At 44.4% G+C, this 21030-nt stretch overlaps 1 protein-coding gene across 7 annotated transcripts; it reads right to left on the bottom strand.

Moving 5' to 3' along the window:
• Positions 1-1107: 1107 nt before the first annotated feature.
• Positions 1108-19423, bottom strand: LOC147333423 (cell surface A33 antigen-like). 7 transcript variants are annotated; one of them, XR_015125379.1, is made up of 7 exons: positions 19176-19423; positions 18514-18605; positions 17163-17501; positions 6367-6711; positions 4291-4620; positions 2550-2746; positions 1108-2485 (listed from the first exon to the last, which is right to left on the bottom strand). XR_015125379.1 is itself a non-coding variant. In XM_086266832.1 (6 exons), the coding sequence occupies exons 2-6, from the start codon at positions 18527-18529 to the stop codon at positions 2601-2603; spliced, it is 1029 nt and encodes a 342-aa protein (XP_086122958.1). In that variant the 5' UTR covers positions 18530-18605; positions 19176-19423; the 3' UTR covers positions 1108-2600. The 7 variants fall into 7 exon arrangements, 6 of the variants coding, with proteins under 6 accessions (XP_086122958.1, XP_086122965.1, XP_086122916.1 ...); XM_086266832.1 differs by having other exon boundaries at positions 1108-2746; positions 6367-6564; XM_086266790.1 differs by having other exon boundaries at positions 1109-2746.
• Between the last annotated feature and the right edge of the window lie 1607 nt (positions 19424-21030).

The raw sequence follows: 21030 nt of genomic DNA, 5'->3' as shown, positions 1-21030 counted from the left end.
ATAAACTCTTTGATGTGGATCAGGTCATAAAAGTCAACTTTTTCTCTCCGTTTTGGAGATGTGTCCACATCGAGAAGACGTTTTTGGTCAAGGAAAACTGAGCGATTTGAAGTGGACAGCGAAAGCGGAGACTTTTGGAAACTAGTTAGTCATATGATGCAGTCATGTGAACAATTAAACTAAGTTGGCAGAGGGAATTAAACAGCAGTTGTTTTGTTTGCTCTCAATTTTTGACAGCCCTGTTAAAGATAATATCAATTTGTACATGCTCCAGATAGCTTCCCTTCAAAATCTTTAATTCTAACTCACTTTTGTACTTTTGTGTTACTCGCAGCAAGAGCTCCACTTCATTGTCAATTCATTTAAAAAACTTGTTTTTCCTCAACATTTTGCCTTTTTGATGTTTTAAGGAGCCGAAAAATAAATAAACGGCAGACAGAAATGACACAGGGCGATTAGTCGTTTCAATGTGAACGAAAAACTCAGAACGACTGAAAACGATAGTGTGGACGTGGAGCGTTTTCAGACGAAAACACTTTTCAAATTTATCGGGAAGATGTAGATGTAGCCTCAGTCTGCTATCGCTGTCTCCCAGAGGAGCCTGCAGGCATGTTGTTGTGGGTGAATCCCATCCGGGTCTCTCCTCAGCTTTTTTTTTTTTTTTTCAGGAGCTCTGAGCTGGTTCAGAAGATGTGATCCAGAAGTTAATCCAGTCTGAGTCACATGTTCATGACTTTGTAGTTTATCAGACAATAAAAACCTTCAGCTTTGTGTTTTTTTCTTAACCCAACTCCACCTTAAATACTGAGAGACACCATCAATGCTTCACAGGCTGAGGAACAGTAAATAAAATATTCAATTTTGTTTATACAGCGTCAAATCACAACAACAGTCGCATCAAGAGCCTTGAGGCGACTTACATGCTTTGTGAGAACTAAAGTCACCTATTCAAGAACACAGGTCCTCGCCACAGATTTAGCTGCTCCATGTTTATGTAGTTTAATAAAACACAATTGCAATATGCCACTGTCATTTGAATTAAAGAAAATAATGAAAGTTTATTTCCTATACTCACGTTGCTTTAATTTACCTAAGAATTAAACAACAGAAAATGGACTTTGAAGTCATATAAAACAACAAACTGAGCAAATATTCAACAACAACTACTAGAGAATGATTTTTATTCTTTACAACAAATTGAACAAATCATTAAAGACACCAAATGTCTTGCCAGATGTTTTTAGGCTGAGGTTGTGGTTTAGTCTTTATTTTCTTATCAATTCAATATCATTAAAGTCAATCAACCAGAACAACTTAAATTTTCTGTTTCACACATTTATCCTGTACAGCAGGGGTGTCAAACTCAGATACACAGTGGGCCAAAATTCAAACAAAGTCGCGGGCTAACGTTAATATTTATTGAAAAAAAATCTTCCTCCAGATATAAGAATGAATCTTTTCTTATGGACTCAAACACGTTTAGCTGAAAAACTGAATGTGGAACAAGCAAAGCTTAATACTAAACAATATATATATTAGCTGTATGATACCAGCAGGCCAGCTCTAATAGTAATTTGGTATGGCTTCACGGGCCAAATGTAATTAGGCTGCGGGCCAAATTTGGCCCACGGGCCAGAGTTTGACACCTATGCTGTACATTAATCATAAATGTAAAACATCTGGATATTACAGTTTATTTTATTTGTGGATGAGATAAATATTTTCTCTGCTGGAGAGAATTTACAGCAGCTTTTGTGAATTTTCACACAAGAAATGCTTCAACTGAAAACATGGTTTGATAGAAATAAGTTATCACTAAATTTGAATAAAACCACATTTATTTGGAAATTGCAAAAAAGATGGTGGAGAAACATTGTTGATGAATAATGTTGAAGTGGAGCAAGTTTTTCATGCATATTTCTGAGTGTGATATGATGTTCAACATGTCAGGATGTTACAGAAACGACCAAATGATCAATTTTATAAAAGTCAGATTCACAATTTAAATAAAGACACTGATATGTCATTAATATTTTTACTTATCCAGGTTCCTTCTAGTGTTTAAAATAAACAGCCCTGTCCTCAGAAACAGGATGCTGGGTGACTGTAAAGTTGTATTAAAAGGAAGACTTGTTTATCCTCCAGCTGTGGCCTTCTATTAAAGCTGAAGGTTAAACTCTGCTGCTAAGGACACAGCTGTGCTTCCTTCACTTTGTCTCCTCCTTCAGACGAGGAGACACAAACACATCAGAGAAGAAGAAAAGCCCTCCGACTCCTCGCGTTTTAGTGTGAACCAGGAATCAAAGATGGATGATCGCTTCACTTCCTCTTATTCTTTAAAGGTGGAGCCAACACTTCTTGTTTGCATGGAAGTCCGAAGAGGCCGTTTGGTCTGTTGATCGACAATCTTTTAAACCTCAAGACAAAAACATTGAGTACAAATGAAATGTACATACAGTGTTTGTGGGCCTGTTGTCTGTGCTCAGTTCATCTGTTTCTGTATGATTTTAAACACTGACAACAGCCAGAACTCTGAACAGCGGCAGCAGACTCAAAGCTGGAAAAAGCTCTGAGACATTTCTACCTCCTAAGGTTAGAGGTTAGTAGGAGTTAAAATCCCGGTTCTGTCGTTCATATTTTCTATAGATCACAAAAACAATAACAACAGCAACAAGAAACACGGCAAAAACATTCAGACCAATGAGCAGTCCAACAGATCCATCCACTCTGAGTCCTCCTGTGTGACCTGCAGGTGAGAAACAGGTGTCAGCTGTCAGGCAGGTGATGAGTGAAGAACAGAACATTTGCTCTTCAAACTGCTGTCAGACATTATCTACTGATCACATCACTCAGACCAGCTGCTTTCTACAAAGTCTCATCAACAACATCTTTAGAAACAGGCATCAACAACCAGGAAGCAGCTTCACCTCTGATCACACACTTGTCGTGTCCAAATTCATGGGCTGCATCCTCCTGAGGCCGCATTTGTAGACCGATTACGTCACAGCGACGCGCCGAAGGCTGTCCAAATTCGTAGACCCCTCCGAATGCAGCCGACAAATGCGTGCTCCTTTTTCCGAATTTGAAGGATGGGTCGGGTGTGTCCTTCGTGGCCCACCATATCCCAGAATTCATAGCGCGGCCCAGCCAAACTCCAGTTTCCGGCTAATGGCGGCCGCTACTAAGTTTTAAAAATTACTCTTATTAATCTTTCTGGGTCACAAAATAAACTTTTAACATATTTTCAGGCGAGAAAGTAGCTGTGTAAACATCAAATATCTGCTCGGTTTATCAAGATATCGCATCTTTGCTAAAGTGCTTCGACGTTTTCGGAGACGTCTGCTACCCACCAGCTCGATAGCTAGCCGGGAGCTCGAGGGTTACTGATGCGGCCGAGAATGGCACAACTCCCGGCACATCATTTTCAGATCACCGCGGACTTTCGCTGCTCGGGTTAAACGTTGTCAGCCGGTGATCAGCTGTGATCAGCTGATCACGGGGCCGGGGTTAAAAGAGAGACGCCACCCACCTGTTCGCCGCTCAGACATCATTCTCTTCGTGTCAGGAGCTCCGAAACTCTGCCGACGTCAGTCTCCGCCTGATTCAGCAACCGTGAGTGATTATCCCTTCAATCCTTTTTCTCTTCCCGGCTCCGCTCGCTCTCTGTCGGTAACGACCGTTCCGAAGCCACGCTTCGTGCACTGATCGTTACTAGAATAACTGCGTGCCTGCTCCAAACCCACCGCTAGCCTTCGCCGCGCTTGGGTCTAGCCAGCACGCCACACGGGCACGCCGAATTACTGTGTGTAACCCGCCCGGCCGTGACAAACGTAATATATAAGTCACTTAGACAACCTAAAAATGTTATTGTTGGGCTTTTTTCAGTGTTTTGTTTGTTCGTGAGTAAATCGGTTTGGCTGAGATTAAAGTTATTAGATTAGATAAAATAAAACTTTATTAATCCCCCGGGTGGGTTCCTCCTTGGTTTTTACACAGCTGACTAAACGTCAAACAGAAAACTGATTAAACAGAAGTGTGAGACGTCGAGAGTTTACGCCAGTGTCCTGTTATATTTTAGACAGCAAGGAGCAGACGGCCGAGTTTATTAAACTCCACCGAGACAGCGGTGACGCTAATCAGAAGGCTAGACCGTCCAATTTCACGGCCGTTTACTTCCGGCCTACCCGATCTTCTGAGGACCCGGCCCACGTAGACCGCGAAGGCCGGGTCCTCAGGAGAATGCAGCCCATGAATTTGGACACGACCACTCACTCAACTCTACTCACTCACCTGGAGGATCAACTCTCAGGCTGATGAGCTTCAATAAGTGTGTTTCTGCCATGAAGACACGACACTCGTATGTTCCAGCGTCATTAATCGTCACATTCTTCAGAATCAAAGACACGTCTCCATCCTTCATCTGTCTGTCCTGCAGATCCACCCGGTTCTTAAAAGCTGGATGCTGGAGATCTGGATCCAGCTGCTCATCCTGGTACAAAAGCACATATTCATCTCCCAGGTCAGCTCTGCTCCACTTCACAGCTCTGATGGGTTTGCCTCGTGGAGCTCGACATGTCAGAGTGACGTCCTGTCCAGACTCAGTTGTGATGGTTTTCTGGACTGAAAGAGGAAACAACACAGAGCCAAGAGGTTAAAGGTCAAAGTACAATCATGATCAGAATGACTGACTTTAACCTCCTGAAACTCTTTCATGACATGCATTTTTAATTTCTCTTTGCTATTTGGACTGATTGGGACCCTATGAATGTAAGAACAAAGAATTATCTTTTTAGCAAGCATAAATAAATAGCATTATTTTTTCCTGAGTTTCTGAGTAAAATGAGATCCACATATGAGGACATTTGTTTTAAATTTTGATAGGACGGCGGCAGTATGATGTCCTCGTAAGCAGTGTTGGGTGTAACACGTTACTGTAATTAAATTACTTTTTGTAATTAAATTACTTTTCCACTGAAAAAGTAGAGTAACTGATTACTGTTCATTTTTAGGTATTTTAATTACAGTTACTTACAATGTACTTTGTTACATTGTAAAATAATTAAACTCGCTGAATATCATTATTTAATTTCAATAATTTATCTTATAAACGTAGAAGTAAACTCTGCTCTTTAACATGGCTGTAGTGCAGCTGCGCGTCATTTCGCGCCAGTTTGCTGCACAGTCGTTTTCTACAGCGGAAGCTGTCGGACTCGCTGAAGCGAGTGGCTGTTTCATGACATGGACACGAGAGCATAGACGAACACTTCTGAGCGATCCTTGTTCATCATCCATGGATAACACCGCGGCAACTCCTGCTAAGCAGCAAAACCTGGTTTTACTTCAGCAGCACAGAAAGCGTCTGAAGGTGAGCTTAAAGAATGATTGCAGGCTGTGGAAGAGATGCTGCCGCTGCGTACTGTAGAGCAGCGGTCCCCAACCCCCGGGCCACGGACCGGTCGTTTGGTACCGGGCCGCGAGAGTTGAGGCTCGGGTGTGAAATGTCTGGTTTTCAGGGTTTTTATCGGTTTTCAGTGTTATTTTGTTATCGTTTTTATCGTTAACTCGGTTTTCCTGGGTCTTTTCACGTGTGTTATGAATAAATCTTCTTTTTTCAGTACCGGTACTAGTTTTATTTTGTTGTATTTAGCCGTGACACCTTAAAGGCCGGTCCATGAAAATATTGTAAGGCATAAACCGGTCTGTGGCGCAGAAAAGGTTGGAGACCGCTGCTGTAGAGTCTCCGTCTTTAAAAAAAAATTATTTATTATGTAAAGAGTTTAATTTCTATTGTTTGTCCACTCAAGGTTTATAAGGATTTTAAGAAGTATTTAGTTAAATTACTTATTAAGTAATTAAGTTACTTTTCAGACACAGTAATTAGATAAGTATTTTAAATACAATATTGATTAAGTAATTAGTAATTAATTACACTGCTCGTAAGTGAATATCCTTGTAGAGCAAAATTTAGTGTTCTGGTCTAGACCACCCAAAATGTGATGTCCACATATGTGAATGCCAGGTCCTAGGAGGGTAAATATTTTGTTTGTTTCCTTTGACATTTGAGTTTTTAGTCATGTTGGATTTGATGAACCTCTGAACATCCACCAGGTCACCAGTGACCCACTGAGGGGGAATTTTAGCCTCATGCTAAACATGCAAAGTGTCAGAAACTACAAGATGTTAGCTTCCACAGAACAACAACATGTGCTGGTAATAAGTGAACACAAGTGAACTCTAGACTACCAGCCACAAAGACAACAGCTGGAGAAACATCTGTCTGCCTCTGACATCCACCAGCTCATCCATACAACAAACAAGCATCAACAACCAGGAAGCAGCTTCACCTCTGATCACACACACACTCACCTGGAGGATCAACTCTCAGGCTGATGATGCTGATGATGTTGATGAGCTTCAATAAGTGTCTTTCTGCCATGTAGACACGACACTCGTATGTTCCAGCGTCATTAATCGTCACATCCTTCAGAATCAAAGACACGTCTCCATCCTTCATCTGTCTGTCCTGCAGATCCACCCGGTTCATAAAAGATGGATGCTGGAGATCTGGATCAAAGTAACCATCCCGGTACAAAAACACATAATTATGTTCCAGGTCAGCTCTGCTCCACTCTAAAAATATGATGTTGTTGTTTGGAGCTCGACATGTCAGAGTGACGTCCTGTCCAGACTCAGCTGTAATGGTTTTCTGGACTGAAAGAGGAAACGACACAGAGCAGAGAGGTTAAAGGTCAAAGTACAATCATGACCAGAATGACTGACTTTATACATTTTGTTTTTTTCCTTCGACATTTGAGTCAAAAGAAATAAGCAACAAATTGTTGTATATGTTCCTGGATGTCAGCAACAAAAAGCTTTGTAGCTGTATACTGACTCCTGACACTACAACACATCACACTGACACACATTAGACATCTTTGTCTCTGTCACAGCTGCATTACAGATGTTAAGTGCCCAATCAGTCTTGCATGTCCTTCATACACACAGAAAAACTGAGTCCATATAAAAAATAATAATTCTAAACGAATCATTCACATGTAAACCAGACACATAATCTTTATCACAGATATAAACATCATTTAGTTTGTACCAGCTAGATTTCCAGGTGTGCACTAGGTTGTAGTGCACATGTGTCAACAAGCATGCTGCCTTTTCCAGTTGTTCCCGCTTTTTCTCTTTAGTCTAGCTTTTTTCTTACTTTTTTTTTTTTAACTTGTACTTGCGTCTGTTTTAATAACTTTATTTCAATCATGTGGATTGAGAGAGTTTTTGATCTACTTGGGGTTGGAAAATGTTCCTTTTATCGAGCAACAGGACCACAGCACAACTTCTACATACTGCACGGGCTGTTTACTCGAGAGAGCAGCTGATAGTACTCAGACCCACAGACGTGCCAGCTGAAATCTGGAGGAGAACACACCAAGGATGCAGAGGTGGAGGACAGAAGAGGAGAAGGAAGGAGACAGCGAGACAGGGGATGCTTGAAGTGAGGAGGAGGTACAAACCGTGTCTGCCGTCTATCATAATGGGAAATGTTCAGTCGTTAGTAAATAAAATTAATGAGCTAACGATGCTAGCACAGAGTCAGAGGGAATATCGGGAGTGTAGCCTGATGTGTTTCACAGAATCATGGATACATCAGGACATTCCCGACGATAACACGTCCTTGGAAGGCTTCCACATTGTTCGGACGGACAGGGTCAGTGCCGTGAGCGGTAAGCAGAAAGGAGGGGAGCTTGCTCTTCTTGTTAACAACCGGTGGTGTAAACTTGCCCACATATCATTCAAAGAATGCTGCCTGGACACTGAACTGTGCACTGTTGGACTCAGGCTGTATTATTTGCCCAGGGAATTTACCCATGTAATCTTGGGGGCTGCTTATGTTCCTCCCTCTGCCAGCATGTAACACTATCCACTCTGCCATAGCCCGGTTAGTCTCACCACTCCAGTGCCTTTTTTGCAACATTGGGGTACTTCAACCATGTCACTGCCAGCTTTCACACAGTATGTGGTCTGTCCCACCAACCTCAATGACTAGAAGGGTCCAGGTGTTACTAAAGGACAAGATCAGAGAGGCTAAAGACAATAGAGCTCGAAAATGTGACGACAAAACCGCAAAAGGTTGAAGGATTGTAGGAGTGGTAAGTGGTACTAGTGAACGCAGCCTTTCACAAGAAAACAGTAATACAGCAAAGAAACACAAAGAATGGCAAGAAGCTGTTCTATTATTAACTGCAATAGCCGGTCGCATGACAGTGACGGGAAGCCGACGGGTAAAGAGATTGGTTTTAAGCGGATTCCATCGTGGAAGAGAAATTGTTCATGTCATGTTTCCGAAGTAACAAAAAGCTGACGGATGGCCTGGATTGCAGCCATTTGAAGACCAAATATAACGTCCCAGAACCCTCCAGCTCACATGTTAGTCTGCTCCAAGCATTTCTACAAAGGTAAGTCTTCCTTTGTAGTTATTACGTAATTTATCATAACATAATTGTTGATGTAGGTTACAAATAAGTCTTATATTGATTTGAATTGAATTTGTTGCACTATGCGGCTCTGTTCACTGTGGCTTTGCGGGCTAATGTTTGTTGTGATTTGTAGGAAAACCAGAAACAAAATGCTGGAATGATCCAGACTGGACCCTCTATCAGCCTGGGTCATACCGAGTTTAAAGCTGCTACCACAGTCAGATCTGATCGGTGAAGAGAGAGAGCGATATCGAAACAGCCACGAAACATCCGCATATATGTGCCCAAGTGTTGTGCTGAAGCAATCAAGTCATGAATAACGGTTTTCCACTATGTTGTTTTGCAGTGTTGTTTTTTCTTTTATTGTTGTCGCATTGTTGATTTGTTTTTACCACAGCAGCTAATAAAGCATAATGGAATACAACGTTGCCTCTTTCTTGTAAGATTCTATAACAGAATGAAACAATAACGCCAGTTATAAATAATGACAACAATTAGATTATCTCCTGTACAGGCCAATGCAAAGGAAAAAAATGTAGCAACAGCTGTGAGATGGAATCGTCCAAATCACCAAAGTAAACTGGACCTGGGCTTGTTGCAGGATCTGAAGTTACCAAACATTTTGTGAGTGTATGAACTCACACTTAGGACCATATAATAATAAATATGTGAATGATGAAACGCCACTCTGTATGCTCGTATGGGTCTGACCCTTTCACCCCTTTGATTTTTTTCCTCGTACTTTTTTTTGCCTTTTCGTCACGTCTGTCTTTGTACAGAGCTGCTGTGTTCTCCATCGTTTTGTACAGAACTGTTTTTGGGGCAAATAAAATGCAAGTAGGGATTAAAACCGCAGAATTAAGGATTACCGGTGCTGGAAATGCTGTGCTTGATGCAATGTTTTGATTGTGTTGCCACTCGTACCCACAATGCAATGCGCGAAAGTCACGTGGTCTGTCGATCTCTGTACCAAAGATCCCAGCAGCCCCCAGGGTTACAGGCCTGTGTAACTGACCTCCAACATGATGAACACACTGGAAAGACTCATCTTGGACCAGCTAAAACCTATAGTCAGACCACATCAGGATCCCCCGCTGGACAATCCGGCGAGCACTGTGAGGGTCATGTTTTTTGACTTTTCCAGTGCTTTCAACACCATCAGGCCGACCCTCCTGGGTGATAAGTTAACAGCAATGCAGGTGGATGCTTCTCTGATGTCCTGGATTGTTTATTACCTGACACACAATATGTGTGTCTTCCAAAGTGTGTGTCTGACAAAGTAATCAGCAACACAGGGGCACCACAGGGGACTGTCCTCTCCCCCTTCCTCTTCACCCTCTACACCACAGACTTCAGCCACTGCACAGAGACCTCCATCTTCAGAAGTTTTCTGATGACTCTGCGGTGGTTGGATGCATCAGCAGGGATGATGAGACAGAGTACCGGGCTGTGGTCGACTCCTTTGTCACGTGGTGTGAGCAGAATCATCTGCAGCTCAACGTGGCAAAGACCAAGGAACTGATCGTGGACTTCAGGAAGACCAGGAAACACTTGACCCCTGTTTCAATCCAGGGGCTCAGTGTTGACATTGTGGAGGACTATAAATACCTTGGAGTACACATTGACAATAAACTGGACTGGGCTAAAAACACCACAGCACTTTACAGGAAGGGCCAGAGTCAGTCGCCTATTTTTCGCCTATTTTTTGAGGCGACTGAGGTCCTTCAACATCTGCCAGAAAATGCTGAGGATTTTCTATGAGTCTGTTGTGGCCAGTGCGATCCTCTATGCTGTTGCATGCTGGGGGAGCAGGCTGAGGGTCGCAGATGCCAACAGACTTAATAAACTGATCCGTAAGGCCAGCAATGTTGTGGGGATGGAGCTGGACTCCCTCAAGGTGGTGTCGGAGAGGCGGATGCTGTCCAAGATAAAGACAATGTTGGATAACACCTCCCACCCACTCCATGACATGTTGGTCAGTCACAGGAGCTCGTTCAGTGAGAGACTGAGATTACCCATAATGCACCACTAAAGGACACAAGAAATCATTCCTGCCCATGGCCATCTGTCTGCAACTGTAAACACACATAATTTCTTTAGGGATTAAGGCAAGGAAAGTTTATTTATATAGCACAATTCAACAACAAGGTGATTCAAAGTGCTTTACAGAGACATTGAAAACAAAAACAAATAAAAAGCATGATTTAAAATTGATTAAGACAAGCAAACAAACAAACAAACAAAGCAGTATATAAAATCAAAAGTCAAAACAGATAAAATCAGAACAGTAGATAAAATCAGTAGTTAAATGTAAGTTTTGAAATTTAAGCTTAAAGTGTGGATTTGGTGCTTTATTCAAATGCAGCTGAGAACAGGTGAGTCTTCAACCTGGATTTAAATAAACTGAGTGTTTCAGCTGATCTGAGGCTTTCTGGGAGTTTGTTCCAGATATAAGGAGCATAAAAGCTGAATGCAGCTTCTCCGTGTCTGGTTCTGACTCTGGGAACTGATAAAAGACCGGATCCAGATGACCTGAGGGATCTGGATGGTTCATACTGGGTCAGGAGGTCACTGATGTATTTTGGTCCTAAACCATTCAGAGCTTTATAGACCAGCATCAGAACTTTAAAGTCTATCCTCTGACGGACAGGCAGCCAGTGTAAAGACCTCAGAGCTGGACTGATGTGGTCCACCTTTTTGGTCTTAGTGAGGACTCGAGCAGCAGAGTTCTAAATGAGCTGTAGTTGTCTGACTGATTTTTTAGGTAGACCTGTAAAGATGCTGTTACAGTAATCAAGCCTACTAAAGATGAATGCATGGACTAGTTTTTCCAGGTCCTGTTTAGACATCAGATCTTTTATCCTTGATATATTCTTGAGGTGATAGTAAGCTGACTTTGTTATTGTCTTAATGTGTTTTTCTAAGTTTAGGTCTGCATCCATCACTACACCCACATTTCTCACCTGGTTTGTGGTTTTTAGATGTATAGATTGAAGTTCTCTGGTGACCTGTAATCGTTTTTCTTTGGCGCCAAAGACTATTACCTCAGTTTTGTTTTTGTTTAGCTGGAGAAAATTGTGGCACAACCAGTCATTAATTTCCTCGATGCATTTACCAAGAGCCTGTACAGGGCCTTGGTCTCCTGGTGACATTGTGATATATATTTGTGTGTCATCTGCATAGCTGTGGTAGTTTATTTTGTTGTTGTTTATAATCTGTGCCAGTGGGAGCATGTAGATGTTAAACAGAAGGGGTCCCAAGATGGAACCTTGGGGAACTCCACATGTGATACTTGTCTGCTCAGATGTGAAGTTACCTATTGATACAAAGTATTTCCTGTTTTCTAAGTATGTTCCAGTTTAGTACAGTTCCTGAAAGACCTGTCCAGTTCTCCAGTCGTTTGAGTAATATGTTGTGGTCAACTGTGTCAAATGCTGCACTGAGATCCAGTAAAACTAAGACTGACATTTTTCCACTGTCTGTATTCAGACATATGTCATTAAACACTTTGGTCAGAGCGGTTTCTGTCACGGTTTGCGGGGGCAAGCCGTGTGGAATATATATAGGACCAAAAGGCGGCAGCTCTGGTGCAGGTGAGTGTTTATTAACAACAAAAATGCAAACAACAAAGGCGCTAGGAACATGAAACTGAAACCTAAACTGGGTAAACTAACAACACAAACCAAGAATGACGGTGCAGGGAGGTCCGGGGAAATACATACAGGGAGACCGAGGGGAAACAACACAGACGAACCAGCAACGAGGACACGGTAACACACACTATAAATACACATGCCAGGAATCAGGGGATGGGAAACAGGAGGGGAACACACCTGGAATACATGATAACTGACAAGGCAGGGGAAACGTAAACAGAACACACTGACATAAGACAGAGCCCTTCAAAGTAAAACAGGAAACACATACACGTAATGACACAGACTCAAAGACGCGGACTAAACACAGAGACTTACTACACTAAGGAAATGCACAAGCAGGGAAGACATCAACCAGAGGGAACACCACTAAATGCTAGAAAATACAAAACTATCAAAAGTACATAACCAAAAACACTGGGTCACCGACCCAGGACCATGACAGTACCCCCCCCCCCCCTCAAAGGCTGGCTCCAGACAGCCCAACAAGAAAAAAAAAAAAAAACAGCCAGAAAAAACAGAAAACAACCCGACCAGGGCGGGCGGCGGGGGCCCAGGAAGGAGGGCTCGAAGCAAAACAAAACCGGAGCACCAGAAGGCCAAAAGACAAAAACAAAAAACGAGCCCAAAACCAAAAGAAACGAAGCACACCAAAACACAGGAAAAAAAAACAGTCCAAAACAGAAGAGTCCAGGGGGCCGACAGCACAGGAGTCCAAAACAGTTCAGGGGGCCGGCCAGGGGGCCGACAGCACAGGAGTCCAAAACGGTTCGGGGGGCCGGCCAGGGGGCCGACAGCACAGGAGTCCAAAACAGTTCGGGGGGCCGACCGTGCGGACGGCAACGGCGGCGACGTGGATACAGTTCGGGAGGCCGGCCGTGCGGACGGCAACGGCGGCCACTCAGGCGATGGCGGTCCGGGGGCCGGCCGTGCGGAAGGCAGCGGCGGCCACTCAGGCGATGGCGGTCCGGGGGCCGGCCGTGCGGAAGGCAGCGGCGGCCACTCAGGCGATGGCGGTCCGGGGGCCGGCCGTGCGGAAGGCAGCGGCAGCCACTCAGGCGATGGCGGTCCGGGGGCCGGCCGTGCGGAAGGCAGCGGCGGCCACTCAGGCGATGGCGATCAGGGGGCCGGCCGCGCGGAAGGCAGCGGCGGCGCCCAAGTGTCAGGCGCACCGGCCGAGGCTTGGAGGGCACAGGACCAGGCGACGCTGAAGCAGAGGCAGGACCAGGCGTAACAGGAGCACAGGCAGAGGCTGGACCAGGCGTAGCAGAAGCACAGGCAGAGGCTGGACCAGGCGTAGCAGAAGCACAGGCAGAGGCTGGACCAGGCGTAGCAGAAGCACAGGCAGAGGCAGGTGGGCCAGGCGTAGCAGAAGCACAGGCAGAGGCAGGTGGGCCAGGCGTAGCAGAAGCACAGGCAGAGGCAGGTGGGCCAGGCGTAGCAGAAGCACAGGCAGAGGCAGCTGGACCAGGCGTGGATGAAGACTCTGATGAGGCCGGACCAGGCGTAACAGAAGCACAGGCAGAGGCCGGACCAGACGAGGACGAAGACTCGGATGAAGCCGGACCAGACGAGGCTGCAGCTGGCGATGAGGCTGCAGCTGGCGATGAGGCTGCAGCTGGCGATGAGGCTGCAGCTGGCGATGAGGCTGCAGCTGACGAAGGCTCTGAGGCTGCAGCTGACGAAGGCTCTGGCTGGAGCTGCAGCTGACGAAGCACAGGCTGGAGCTGGCGTAGCAGATGGTGGCTGGATGGGCTCCTCGGGCCCTCCAGCTGATGTAGCATGGTGCTGGTGCCCAGCTGACGAGGAAGGTTGCTGAACGGGCCCCTCGGACCCTCCAGCGGAGACAGGAGGCTGAACGGGCCCCTCGGACCCTCCAGCCGACGAGGCATGAGGCTGGTGTGGTTCTCCGGAACCACCAGCTGACGAGGAAGGCTGCTGGACGGGCTCCTCGGGCCCCCCAGCTGAAACAGGAGACAAAGGCCGGAGCGGTCCCTCGGACCCTCCAGCGGAAACAGGAAACAAAGGCCGGAGCGGTCCGTCGGACCCTCCAGCGGAGACAAGAGACGAAGGCCGGAGCGGTCCCTCGGGTGGCTGCTTAAACTCCAGGGGTCCAGAATCAGCTGAGGACTGGGACCTAGCCTCTGGGGAAGCCCTGGAGCGGCAAACAGTGCCAATGGCGGCTGAACCAGGAAAAGCACCTTGAGGTGAAATTAAACTTTCTCCCTGCACGGAGTGAATGAGTGAAGCCGATGATACTGGGGCCTGCGCTACAGGCGGCACTGGAGCTACTGGGGCCTGCGCTACAGGCGGCACTGGAGCTACTGGGGCCTGCGCTACAGGCGGCACTGGAGCTACTGGGGCCTGCGCTACAGGCGGCACAGGAGACTGAACTGAGGGTGGCACAGGAGACTGAACTGAGGGTGGCACAGGAGACTGAACTGAGGGTGGCACCGGAGACTGAACTGAGGGTGGCACCGGAGACTGAACTGAGGGTGGCACCGGAGACTGAGCTGAGGGTGGCACCGGAGACTGAGCTGAGGGTGGCACCGGAGACTGAACTGAGGGTGGCACCGGAGACTGAACTGAAGGAAGCACAGGAAACTGAGCTGAGAGTGGCTGCGGGGGAGCTAACTTAGCTGCCGGTAGCTGCACAGGCGATAAGCAGCTCGCGTTGATATCCGCCACACAAAACGCAGCCCCTGAATGAACAGTCATGCAGTCCGAAAATGAAAAACAGTCCTCACTCACCACAGCCGGCGAATTAGAAGTCCGAACGTCCAGCTGTGGGGTGGCGCGCTTACGGCGCGATCGGCGTCTCCTCCCCGCAGACGGCTCCGACGGGCCGGGCAAGATCACATCCGGCGAGTCGGGCAGCGAGGCAGGAGTGGCCGAGAGAAGGTGCGGTGTGAGCCGGAGAAAAGCCTGCATGGTCGGAGGAAGCGAGTTCAATAGCCATGGCAGGCCGGAAAAGAGCCGTTGCAGCCGGTCTTCTGCTGCGCGGCGAAGCTCTTCCGGGGGATGTTCCAGCCATAGGCTGAGAAGGATCTCCACATTGTACGTGATGTCGTCCTGGAGCTCCTCGGACGGATTTACAGCCGCTGGGTCCATGGTGGCTGGTTCGTTCTGTCACGGTTTGCGGGGGCAAGCCGTGTGGAATATATATAGGACCAAAAGGCGGCAGCTCTGGTGCAGGTGAGTGTTTATTAACAACAAAAATGCAAACAACAAAGGCGCTAGGAACATGAAACTGAAACCTAAACTGGGTAAACTAACAACACAAACCAAGAATGACGGTGCAGGGAGGTCCGGGGAAATACATACAGGGAGACCGAGGGGAAACAACACAGACGAACCAGCAACGAGGACACGGTAACACACACTATAAATACACATGCCAGGAATCAGGGGATGGGAAACAGGAGGGGAACACACCTGGAATACATGATAACTGACAAGGCAGGGGAAACGTAAACAGAACACACTGACATAAGACAGAGCCCTTCAAAGTAAAACAGGAAACACATACACGTAATGACACAGACTCAAAGACGCGGACTAAACACAGAGACTTACTACACTAAGGAAATGCACAAGCAGGGAAGACATCAACCAGAGGGAACACCACTAAATGCTAGAAAATACAAAACTATCAAAAGTACATAACCAAAAACACTGGGTCACCGACCCAGGACCATGACAGTTTCAGTGCTGTGGTTCTGTCTAAAACCTGACTGGAAGGCATCGTAGCAATTATTCTGTTTTAAGAAGTAACTGAGCTGTTGAGAAACTGCTTTTTCAATGATCTTACTTAAAAACGGGAGATTTGAGATCGGCCTGTAGTTGTTCATTTGTGTCTTGTCAAGATTGTCCTTTTTCAGTATAGGTTTGATTACAGCAGTTTTTAGTGATTCTGGAAACACACCTGATAATAAAGAAAAGTTGGCGATCTGTAACAGGTCTGACTCTAAAGTCTTTGAGACCTTTTTGAAAAAACTTGTTGGCAGGACATCTAAACAGCAGGAGGAGGAGTTCAGTTGACCTAAGATGTCCTCCAGGTCTTTGCTGTTAATAGGTTGAAACTGTTTCATGGTGTTTAAACAGTTTTTCGGTGGACACAGTACATATCCTGGATCTGCTGTTGATGTACTAATTGCTTGTCTAATTTTTTGGATTTTTTCAGTGAAGAATTTGGCAAAGTCATTGCAGGCCATGGTCGAATGAAGTTCAGCTGCCACTGACACAGGAGGGTTTGTTAGCCTGTCAACTGTAGAAAATAAGACCCGAGCATTATGGCTGTTTTTAGTGATGATGTCAGAGAAGTAGGACCTCCTTGCACTCCTCAGTTGTAAATTATAATTGTGAAGTTTCTCTTTATAGATGTCATAATGAACCTGGAGGTTTGTTTTTCTCCATCTGCGCTCAGCTTTCCTACACTCTCTTTTTTCATTTTTCACCAGTGTGGAGTTTCTCCATGGAGACTTTTTCCTTCCAGAGATAACCTTCACCTTAATGGGAGCAATAGTGTCCATTACATTTAACATGTTAGCATTGAAGCTATTGACGAGCTCATTGACTGACCCTCTGGACAGGTCAGGTGTTAATGGGAAGACCTGGTTAAAAATTGCACTACTGTCTTCAGTTATACACCGTTTTGTGATCACTGTTGTTGATATATTTGTGTGGGCTGAGATTTTACTTTCAAAGAAAACACAGTAATGATCAGACAGGCCCACATCAGACACAGTAATGTTTGAAATGCTCAGGCCTTTGGAGATCAGTAGGTCAAGAGTGTGTCCTCTATTATGTGTGGCCTCTGTTACATTAATAAAGATTCTGATTCTGATCTGATTTCACCTTTCAAGTAGACCGACACAGTTACAGCAGACGTTTACACACGAGTTAGAGACAACAGCTGGAGAAACATCTGTCTACCTCTAACTTCCACCAGCTCATCCATACAACAAACAAACATCAACAACCAGGAAGCAGCTTCACCTCTGATCACACACACACTCACCTGGAGGAACAACAACACTCAGGCTGATGATGCTGATGAGCTGCCATGAGTCTGTTTCTGCCATGAAGAGACGACACCTGTATGTTCCAGCGTCATTAATCGTTACATCCTTCAGAATCAAAGACACGTCTCCATCCTTCATCTGTCTGTCCTGCAGATCCACCCGGTTCTTAAAAGATGGATGCTGGTCATCTGGATCAAAGTGACCATTCCAGTATGAAAGGACATATTTTGGCTCCAAGTCAGCTCTGCTCCATCTTAAAAGTATGATCTTTTTGTTTGGAGCTCGACATGGCAGAGTGACGTCCTGTCCAGACTCAGCTGTAATCATTTCCAGATCTGAAAGAGGAAACAACACAGAGCCGAGAGGTTAAAGGTCAAAGTACAATCACGATCAGAATGAGTGACTTTAAAATTTTGTTTATTTCCTTTGACATTTGAGTTTTTAGTCATGTTGGATTTGATGAACCTCTGAACATCCACCAGGTCACCAGTGACCCACTGAGGGGGAATTTTAGCCTCATGCTAAACATGCAAAGTGTCAGAAACTACAAGATGTTAGCTTCCACAGAACAACAACATGTGCTGGTAATAAGTGAACATAATGTGTGAGAGAAAGCAGCCTCTCATTATAAGACACTGTGAGTCTGTGCATGCTGCCTTTATGGAGCTACAGCTGTTTGTATACACTGAACAGAAAGCTTTGTAGCTGCATACTGACTCCTGACACTACAACACATCACACACATCTCATACTGAACTGGAGATTGTTATTCATGCTTTTATTTCATCACGACTGGACTATTGCAATTCACTGTTTACATGTCTAAACAAAAGTTCCCTGGAGCGTCTGCAGACTGTCCAAAATGCTGCAGCAAGGCTTCTGACGAAAACATCGAAATACTCACATATAACACCGTTGCTTATACAGTTACACTGGCTCCCTGTCGAATTCAGAGTCCACTTTAAGATTCTGGTTCTGACATTTAAGGCTCTTCAAGAACAAGCACCATCATACATCATTGAACTCTTACAGCCCTATGCCCCTAGTAGGTCTCTGACGTCTTGTGGTCAGGGCCTACTTGTTATTCAGTATACAAGACTGAAAACTAGGGGTGATCGAGCTTTTGCTACTGTGGCCGCCAGACTGTGGAATTCTCTTCCTCAGAACTTAAGATCTGCTGATTCACTGATTACTTTTAAAAAACAGCTAAAAACACATCTTTTTAAAATTGCATTTTGTTAACTTTTGACTGTACTTTGTTTTTTTAATCTGTGCCTAAACCTTGTAAAGCACTTTGTGATCCTTTATCTAGAAATGTGCTATATAAATAAAATTTTACTTACTTACTTACTGACACACACATTACACTTCTTTGTCTCTGTCACAGCTGCATTACAGATGTTAAGTGTCCACCCAGCCTCGTGTCTCCTTCACACACACTGAAACAATATGAAAATAAGGGTTTGTTAGTAACATGTAAACCAGCTGATGTATCTCGGGGACAGTTTAGTTTGGAAGAGTCACAAAAACATGACAAACATCAGAGTGAGTGACGCAGTTAGAGCAGAGATACGGGTTCTGTAGTTCTGCTGATCGCACTCTTATTTTGTCATAACCCTTGTTATTGTTTTGTGTCGATGGGATTTAAATAAAGTCTTCAGTAAAGCTGAAAATCACAGCTGATCGCTCCGAGTTTTCATTTTATGCCTTAAAGAGCAAAAAAAATGGTAAGAAAAATAATAAATAAATAAAAATGCGCAGCTGTTCTTTAACCAGCTCCACGGTATCAAACTGAATGTATTATTCAGAATAGAGAGACTTTATTAGTCTCTGCACACACGGACAAACTGAACCAGTATGAAAGTAACTCTGCTGCCAGCTGTTTGTCTCACAGGAAAATGTTTGCTTTTAAAAAAGGCGAACAAATATTAATATTTTTACCATGCAGCCAATTTTTTCTCAAATGACCTCAGTTTGTGTTTTAATACAGTTAAATTCTGAAACCTCACCTGCAGAGACGAACACGACAAACACCAAAGCGGAGCAGAGTGACGCAGTTACAGCAGACATGTTTCTGTTTCTGCTGAGAGTTAGGGAGGTTAGCTAGTTTGTCCTAAAAGTCTGCTGCTGTTTTCAGCTGAGGTTAAACCTGAACACGTCAGATTACATATTTAATAATGTTTTGCCTTTCAGCTCTTCTTGCTCCTCCTCCCAGTATTTCATACTAACGCAGCTCCTTCTCCTTCTTGTCCATCCGTTTTAGTAACAGCTTGCATCCAAAGATGTCGCACTACTGCCCTCTGCTGGGTTTATTGTTACATCACTTCCAAATCCTTAGAGCCACTGGATGAGTCCAGTATTTCTCAAAAACTGATAAACCCCTCCTTTCCCTTCATCATGACTTAAGCACTCAGTCACCTTTTCAAACTTCTGTAGTACTACCCATTACTACCCTCAACATTCTCCTTTGACTGACATATTTCCTGCAACTAATAAGCAAACGCTCAATGCTTTCTAGCATTACACCAATTACACAACCCAGTCGGATGTTTCTCCATCTTAAAAATAGTGCCATAGAGAAAGCAATGCCCTGTTCATATTCTACTTATAATTATCTCCTCCCACCTATTTAATCCTCTACTCCTCTGAACTTCTATTGTGTTTTGCAATCTATATAAATGTCTCCCTTTTATTTCATCAGCCCATGCCATTTCCATTTTAAATTCTTACATACTGTTTCCTTCAGATTTAGACAATGGTATCTGCACATCAACACCTACTCATATAACAGCTTCCTTAGCAAAACTATCTGCTCTTCCATTACCCAGAATAGCTACATGAGCCAGAGTCTACATTATTACAATATCTTTACTTTTTCACACAATCTATGATGAGCAAAAGGAAACTCATACAGAATTTGCTGATGGTTACTTGTATTTCCTTTTCCAATGCATAATAATGCCGACAATGATTCACTACATATTATTACTTTTGATATTCGACTGTCTTCCACCCATTCTAATGCCAACAATGTGGCATATACTGCATACTGCTGATGCTGCTCTTTTTCTTCTATGTTTTGATGGCGGTAGGCAGCAGACCACTCACTTCCAAGTGCATTACTGCCAGCCTTTAGATTGGAGTATGGAGCAGAATCTACAGCACCACCAGCACCACCTCCTGTTGTTTTTAATCAAAAGATAGCAGCAAAAACTAAAAAGAGACTTCTAGAAATAAATTATCCTTAAATTATTTTTTGTTCTTATGAAGATTTCCGACTAATATTTCTCTCTGATGGCCGTGTTTATAACAATCTAACAATATGCTCTACTCTTTCCATTTGCCTGCAATAATCACAATAACTTTTACCATTTTAATAATGACTTTAAGCTATTTATTCCAGCCTGACTAAAGCTCTCGTTCTTTGGTTTTTCAGGTTTTTTTAAGTAATTTGTCTTACTTTTCCTGTCCTGTCTGGCACTGTAACAATCAGAATTATTTTCTGAAGGTGGGGGGGCAAGTCCTGCTAAGCAGCCACCAACAGTGAGCCAGTACACACCGGAGCACGCAGCTCCATCCTGACATTATAGCACATTATGTAAAAACACCCACTTGCCTTTGAACATTGTAATAATGCCCAGCCTTGACATCTCTGTCCTATTACTCTTCGTATTTCTTCTTAACGTGCAGCTTACCTATACTCTTAACTTCATTTTCACATTCAAAACTGCCACATTTTTCTTTACTGCACTTTTACCAAATTTATCAGGAAACTATTTTCCCAAAATGTGCTGTAACTTGATCACTGTGCCATTTCTTCACATCCTGAAACCTGAAAGATTTATTTCTAATGTCTGGTCTTGA

The sequence above is a fragment of the Aulonocara sp. 'chitande type north' Nkhata Bay genome, linkage group LG3, assembly GCF_057382095.1.
Source record: "Aulonocara sp. 'chitande type north' Nkhata Bay isolate Kocher_YH1m ecotype deep benthic linkage group LG3, A_spYH_male_GT1.1, whole genome shotgun sequence".
NCBI classification, from domain to species: Eukaryota; Metazoa; Chordata; class Actinopteri; order Cichliformes; family Cichlidae; genus Aulonocara; species Aulonocara sp. 'chitande type north' Nkhata Bay.
This window is presented reverse-complemented; position numbering and strand designations above follow the sequence as displayed.